The 7,936-nt window shown below is 39.4% G+C and overlaps 1 protein-coding gene across 4 annotated transcripts in view; it reads right to left on the reverse strand.

The window, feature by feature from the left end:
• The window catches only part of pacrg (PARK2 co-regulated), a 149,803-nt gene extending 145,194 nt beyond the window's left edge, over positions 1-4,609 (reverse strand). For all 4 annotated transcript variants that reach the window (XM_082516416.1, XM_082516417.1, XM_082516419.1 and 1 more), the window contains exon 1: positions 4,379-4,609. In XM_082516416.1, coding sequence (XP_082372542.1) covers positions 4,379-4,450 — 72 coding nt within the window. In that variant the 5' untranslated portion in view covers positions 4,451-4,609. The remainder of the gene's footprint in view (positions 1-4,378) is intronic.
• Between the last annotated feature and the right edge of the window lie 3,327 nt (positions 4,610-7,936).

Below are 7,936 nucleotides of genomic sequence, written 5' to 3' on the forward strand. Positions count from 1 at the left end.
AACGGTGGAAGGGTTTCAGGGGCCTGTGCTATTGATTCAATTTCTATAACCACAAATACTTTAAAGCATAATAAGCCTATGCTTCAAGTCCCCATACCCTTTCAAGGCTTGAAATGGCCTTGTCGTTACCTACAAATCATAGCTCTCCGCAAAGCTGCCCTCTCTGGAGTGAAATGTCCGTGACCACGGGGGACAAAAAAAAAAAAAAACAGGGAGCAAGAGACACAAGCAAGCCCCTGAAAAATGTAATGGTTTTTGTTGAAGATTTAGCCAGTGGTATGCCGGTGTGCGCGCATCATTCATGTTCCAGACACAGCAGATCCTCTGGGGAGATGGTGAATATTAAAGGGCTTTGCAGGAGCCTTCCTCATGAAAGCTCTTGACAACAGATTTGTTTATGACCTTCAAGAAAGGAAGAGCGAGTCAATGATAGCTCTACACAGCCTCTTTTGCATCTCAAGGTGGACGCGGCTACAAAAAAATAAAAGGCAGCTGTGGCTTCAGGTTCAAGTATTTGTCGTTGTCATCAGAAATGTGCAGCCCTTCTGCAAATATTCATCACATATAGGCAAGATGTCTCAGACCTGAGAACCAAAAACCTTCTGACAAAATGTTTTAAAATGATGCTCATATTCATTCAAGAATGCCACACTTTCCAATACAGTACCATAAACGGCCATGAACCAACTCAAAGCTGTCAACATAACAGCTTTACAACAATAAATCTAAATGTAAGGAATTCTTTGAACTTACAGATGAAAGAAAAGTTTTCATTTTTTTACTAATTCAGCATGTCATTCAGCATATTGTCATGTTTTTTAGTATGCACCCTTTAAGAAATAAGCTCTAATGAAGAGCTTTGTGTTCTCTAGGAAATAGGGCTAATTGTCAGAGCGTTTGGGGGGAAAACAGTCAGATTTAAGCAAAATATAAACATTGTGGTTGCCTCTGACATGCTTTGCCTTTAACCAGCTGCCACTGCCTTTGTGCCAACCGAGAACGACTGTAAAGGCAACAATAGCCCTTTGAAAAGGGACAGGTTTTGTTTTTTGTTTTTGATACACCCTGTATTTACAATGACAGAGCAGATGCTCCTGAAGTCAGGAGGGAGGGGAAGGTTGTGGGATCATTTGGCTGTTTGCTTTCAAAAAATATAGTTTACTCTTGTTGGCTTCTACAAACGTACACCCTACCTTTAATGATCCTTTTTGTCTGGCAGGTAGGCCAAGACCCTGACTTTTAACAAGCTGGTTAAAGTGCAGCCTGAGCACTGAATCATTCCAGTTAATCTTCCAGCCTTGCTTGACTCTGGAGACTTTTCGTGGGTGAACTGGAGCAACTTTTATTAAAGCTACATTTAAGTAATCTGACAATGTGTGACTATGACACCACTGCTTGTGTTTAAAGAAGACCTATTATGCTCATTTTAGCTCTGAATTTTTATTGTTGGACTAGAGTAGCTTTGCACTCAGCATTCAAAATGAATCATTACTTATGTTGTGCTGGTCGTTGGTGCAGTTTATCCTTTGTGTGAAACACACATTCAGCCTTTTACCAACTTCCTTTACATTTGCTTCCATTTGTAAACAGAAGGCTTGACCAATAAGATCACCCTTTTTGGGATTTCTACCTTTTTTGACATAATATGGACCCAAGAGTAAAAAAAAAACTGTAAAGTGTTAATTCTGGCCTCATTCTTTGAAAGTTTGACAATGTTTTAATTAAACAAGCATAAATGCATATGCATGGCTATATGTATACCACATACATTTGGGTCATTATTATGCATCTGATTAGGCACACTGTTCTGCATATAGTTAAAGCAATGAGTCTATCTGCTTTATCTGCTTAACAGAAGTCTATGCATTTCACTGTTATTTCAGGGAACTGATAAAGAAAAGTAATTTAAAAATGTTTAAAAATATTTTAATACACTGTTTTTTTCCTTTGCCGGGCACTGAAATTGTTTGTGATGCAGTAAAACCCCTGTATATGTCACTGAAATAAAAGGAAAGACATTTAAATGTTCAATGTGAGACATCCCAGAATAGCAAAGCACAGCATAACTTTACTCCTCAGACACAGTAGTTTTTGGAAAACTCATTAAAAAGACTCCAGTAAACTATAAGTTATTTAAGTAAAATGATATGGAGTTCTGCACAAGACAGCAGTCAAGCCCAAATAAAATTAGATTTGGATTTTAAATAATAATCTATTTCTGGCCAGACAAAAACTAGTTTTACTGACCAATCAATAAAGTCCATGAAGTCAATAGAGACTAATGTCTACTGCCATACAACCTATTACACGTTCCTGATCCATCTTCATTTGCAGTAAATGAGAAGAAGAAAGTCTTTCTTTGGAAATTAGTCAAGCCCTTCAACAGTTTAACTACACTTGAGGTCCCAAATAGGGACTTCTCGACAAGGAAATCAAGATTCAGGAGGTTTCTTGTTTTTCTCAGTGTAAGACAAGAGGATGTACAAAAATAAATGCAGTTCCTTTTCTATTTGTAGCAAGGCAATCAAAAACAAAACTATAAGCTTTTAAGCTCAAACCACGTGCTACACACAACTCCACCACCCCACAAGCCCGTTAGTCTATAAAAGGAAAATGCTGTTATAAAAAAACAGCATTTGCATTTTTCTTAGCACACGGTTTCTGCGTTTCATAGCATCTAATCATTGCCATATAGCTTCTGAATGGGCTTTATACGTGTCATTTTAGTCCATAAATGTTATTGGATAATTTTAGAGTTCCCAAATGTCCATGTTTGTGTGAAACCCACTCAGGCTTGTCTGACCAAAAGGGTTAGGCACACACACACATACATAGAAGACAGATACAGTAGAATAATGGTTGAAGAGTTTGTTCAGGCATTCTGATTTTTCCTATTGCTACCTCAACTCTCTGGGTTGATTTGCGCACAGAGATTTTGACGCAGAGCAAAAAATAACAGACCATGCAATTTCTGGAAAAATGGCGGTAGGATTGTTGCTACCACCAGTCTTGACTCTGTGGCTTGCTGCAAAAAAGTTGGAGATAAATAGGTAGACTGAAAAGCTGAAGAGAGATAGCACTTGATATTAAAAACATAAATCAATAGGGGGTATTTATTTTGAAAATCTGTACCCCCTAAAGTGGATAAATGTGTATAACTGAGGTCTGCTGTTTTCAAAATTATCTGAGTATTGTGTTCATTGTCTGAAGTTAACTGTGGCTGCTTTATTTTTCTTTTAAATTTCACAGCATGAACGCATCATGATAACATCCACTAAATAACTGAAGACATTTATTTAGAAAAGGTGAGACTCCTGTTCAACTCTTATACTTATCCGGGCTGTAATCAACAGCAACGCTTCCTGTGTGAAACTGTGGTTTTTTTAGTAGATTACAAAATTTTAAAGCATATTGGCTATTCATTAAGGGCTGCAATAGGTTGGCGACCTGTTTAGAGGGTACCCCTACCTCACACCCCTATGACAGCTGAGATAGGCTCCAGTCCCTCCGCAACCCTTAAATGGCTCAGTGGAAGAACATGGATGGATAAAATGGTCTTCTTTTGATCAACTGTGTTCTTTTATTCTGAAAATTTGACAGTCACCTGTTCCCTGCTGTTAGTCACTGCCAGGTTCCTTACTGCTAGTTGTCCATCAGTATGTGTGTGAGAAAGAAGCAGACAGGAGGCTCTTTGAATTGTGAATGACAGCTTAAATAGTCTAAAACTGCAGTATGATCTCAGCTGGAATTAGATCAATATCTTGAAAACATTTGTTTTCTTTTCCCATAGCGTTTATAAATAACTTTAAATTGGTTAAAATGTGTCTAACACCATTTCTAGCAGATCCCTATAGTCATATTTAAGCATTTGTCAGACAGAGACAAACATTTGTCAGGAGGTAGTGCAGATTGTCCACTAATCAGAAAGTTGTGTTATGTTTAATGCTAGACATAGCATTTAAAAGGATAGAATAAAAGCAGTGTGTCAAAGAAGTGCTCTGGGTGCTCAGTTATAGCAGAAAAGCGTTATATAAGTACAAGTCCATTTACTATTTAATGTAAAGAAACATGACAAGTACAAGCCAATCGCGAAGAGAGGAGATTCAACTAGCCAATGAGGTGAATTAGATTCAGTTACTTCCTGAATATAAGACTATATGCCAGTTCTCTCCAGCTGTAGCAGGTAAAGTTACAATGATAATGACATTCAATGTGACTAACTGTAACCAGCTCTATACATTCTTCCGTAATGGGCTTGGCACTTCTCTCACAAAATTGCTTATAAAATGCAAACCGTAAATTCTCCATCCCTGGGCTTCCAGGATGAACGCTCCCCACTGCTATTATAGCTAGTGCTAACTGAAACAACTACACTCACCACTGCGTTCTTCAAAGTGGCCTTTACGGTGAAGCCCTCTGCGTTTAGCTCCGTCTTCCTCCTCATCGACATTGCCACAGCTTTTATTGGTGGAAGTCCAAATTAACGAAGGGCAATGTTGCTGCAATTACTAATTATTCTACGCGGCTCTAAAAACTTGACGCCTGTTGCGTTCTGTAGTGGTTGCTATCAACTTCTGAGACGCTTAGACCCGGTTGCCCCGGAGACGTGTGCGCCTCCTTGTTACCATAGAAACTATGGGGCGCCGCTGAAAATATGCAGATCAAAGTGTCGTGGTTAACCAGGGGCTGAATATTCACAATAATAGATTTAGGTTTTTTTTTTCCCTTAGTAATATATAATGTTATTACGATAATACTGTTACAGCGACGAAGGAAACGAGGCTACTTGACCTTACTGGAAACTCAAAAATAAAATAAAAATGAGCTATTCTTAAATAACTTATTTTTAGTGTGTTTTTTTTTCATGATGGACATTAGATGGTTCATTTCAAGAGCATGCAGATATAGTTTTTCCATGATTAGAAAACATGTTTGTTTGTTTTTAATAAAACAGAGTTTTTCATGGTGAAGTGTTGAGGATGAATTCAGTCGTTGTGAAAAATTCTTATAAAAGATACTGCTCGATAATTTTAAAGTCCTTCAGGCTCAGACATCTCTCATCCTCATTAATGCTTTTATCTGTGATGTTCTGGACCTGTTGCAGAGCCTTGGGTTGTATGGGCTTGTGATGTCTACAATTGCCATGACTTTTATTCCTCATCTATGTTAAAAACAACTAAAATGATCAGCCTTGGTTTCCTTAAGAGGTGGGGTCATGTCTGAGCTTTCTTACACCAGTGTGTAGATGGGATGGCAGCATGACTGGTTCTTTACTATTCTGAGCCTCACCTGTTCCATCTCAGCCATACTGATGCAAACAGGGGTGTGTATCTTGTCCTCCTTTCTTCTTAGTTCATCAACCAGCCTCTCAGTTTTGCTGATGACAAGCAGTAAGTTCATCAAAAGTTACTGATTTGACAAACTCTTACCACTCTTTCTGGTTGATAGGTTAATCCACAGTCTTCAATATAAAGGGATAATGCATAGTAAATGTGCATTGAATGGGTCAAACAACCCGTCAAAAGATCTACAATGTTGTTGATGTCAGTAAGTCAAATTGGTGTTCTCATCGCTTCTTTTTAATCTACTCTGCTGCAAATGTCAAAAAGCTGACCTGCACTCAAACAGGATGACCTGTCTTTTCTGTGCTCCTGCCACAACTCCCAGGCCACTTCAATCTCAGACACACGGGATCGATAACACCCTCAGCTCATCATGCAGTAGACGGTCATCCAGAAGTAAATACTTAATGATGCTCTTTGTCTGGCAGGTAGACCAAAGCCCTGACTCCCAATAAGCTGGTTAGAGAGCGGCCCGAGCACTGAATCATTCCAATTTAGGGATGTGGCACTTTTAATCTTCCAATATCGTTTTTGCTTCTGGAGACTTTCTTGGGTGAACTTGTGCAACTGTTATTAATCTTCAGTGCACAGGCAATTTCTCTAAAAGCCCCTATTTGTTTTTTATGGCTCCATTGAGAGAGGAGGGTATAGCAGCAGGGAGGGAGACTGTAAACAAGGTATGCAGGGTAGGCAAGTTATGTCCCTGTCAGCATTCAATGCTGGTCTCTCCTTCTTTCTCCACTCCCCCCTCACCATCTCACTACCTCACCACCCAGAGGATTAAAAAGAGGAAGAGGGGAGTTTTCAGAAAGCAAACTGAGCAAACTGGAGCGTCAGCATGAATTCAGCTGGACTGAGAAATGATTGTTCAAACAGCGCTGGCTGCGCTATCTCACTTTTCTGAGTGTGCTGAGAGGACTGGAGCTGGTCTTTTTTTTAATTGTAGAAACAGACCTTTCAAGAAAGGAGCGTAAAAAAGAAAAATATTGCTAGTTCATCTTGGTACATGTATGTAAATGTGCATCTGGATGTCAGGCTAACAGTGTGGATCAATACACGGGTCAAGGTAATATCTCAGCTTCTTACACCCTGTTCAAGGACACACACACTGACTGCAGTGACATTGACTGACACAGAGAAAGCACATTTGCATTTCTTTTTTACACTAATGATGCATTGTGGATAACCATATGGTTTGGCTGGTAGGGAAAGAATGAGGGAGACACATCAGCATTAAAAAGGGACCGCAATACATTCTCCTTTGATGAGTATGTCTTTATTTTTTATGCATCTGCACTATCTTCATTGTCGTGGTGTCCCCGGTTTGATCTCCAGCTCATTTTCTAGGCCACCTTCAGGCTTGGCAACCATTGTCCACTGTGTGAGAAAACAGCAATTATGATATCATTAGAGAAGAAACTGGTACCTACAAAGCACAGGACCCAGAGGGGGCCAGCAGACGAATCTCAGTAGTAAAAAGCGACAGCAGAGACTTTGCTGCATTGTCAGTTGCCCCCCAATTACAATGAAACAAGACAAACAGCCATTAGAGTAGGCCATTAGGCAGTAGGGGAGAGCGCCCAGGGCCTTGTTGGGTATAACACTTCATCAGGTTGTGAAAGTCACACAAAGCATACAAGGTATGTGGCTGAGATAAATGCCTTCCACTGTAGGAGTGAATCTGGATAGTTGCATGTTCTATTTCCCACCGTTACATTTTTATGACTATTAACTAGACATGAAAAATACAACCCAAGCTATATTTATGTCCTATAGAAATACTATAGAAGAGATATATTAGATATTAAGACCTAAAAAAAAAGCGAAGTTCAATAGAACTGCACTATTTTAATAACTTGGTTAAGTTCAATAGATAATTTAGTCCTCCCAGTAGGAATATCATTAAAATATTGCAGTGATTTGTGTCCTGATCTCTGCCACATCCTTACTTCTTTCCCCTCATGTTCCTGGTGTTTCTACCTTTGTTTCCAGCATGGCCATGTGTGTATCTCTCCCACAAACTGTGTGTGTCTGTGTGAGTCTGTGTAGTAAGGACATGGCAGAGAGCAGGACACAAATCACTGCAATATTTTAATAACATTCCTGCTGGGAGGACTAAATTATCTATTGGACTTAAGAGTGCTATTAAAATAGTGCAGTCCTATTGAAATTGATCACAAGTAGAGATTTTCAGCTTTTAATAAGTCTAAGAATCACAAGCCCAGAAGGTTCAGAACAAGTGCACTGAAAAGTAAACATCAGTAAATATACAGTTTTAAGCACCAGAAGTCCTGCTTTTATATTCCTCTGCTTTAATAGTGTTATGAGCTGTATGTGAAAACAAACACTGATAACTTCTTTGGCAGAACAGTGTCCTAATGGCCACTGAAACCCCAGTCTGAAGCCAGGTGGTTCTGTTTGGAGTTTGCATGATGCCAAATGGGCAAGTCTATTACCTGGTTTCTCTCAATATGGAGGGCCACTGTGTTTACTCGCCAGGTGCCCAGTGTATCCTGGAATAGGCTCCAGCCCATGACCCTGACCTTGAAAAGTTTAGATATGAAATGAAATAGTACGACTGACTGACTCGATAA

Source organism: Aulonocara stuartgranti (genome assembly GCF_965226115.1).
Source record: "Aulonocara stuartgranti genome assembly, chromosome: 19".
NCBI classification, from domain to species: domain Eukaryota; kingdom Metazoa; phylum Chordata; class Actinopteri; order Cichliformes; family Cichlidae; genus Aulonocara; species Aulonocara stuartgranti.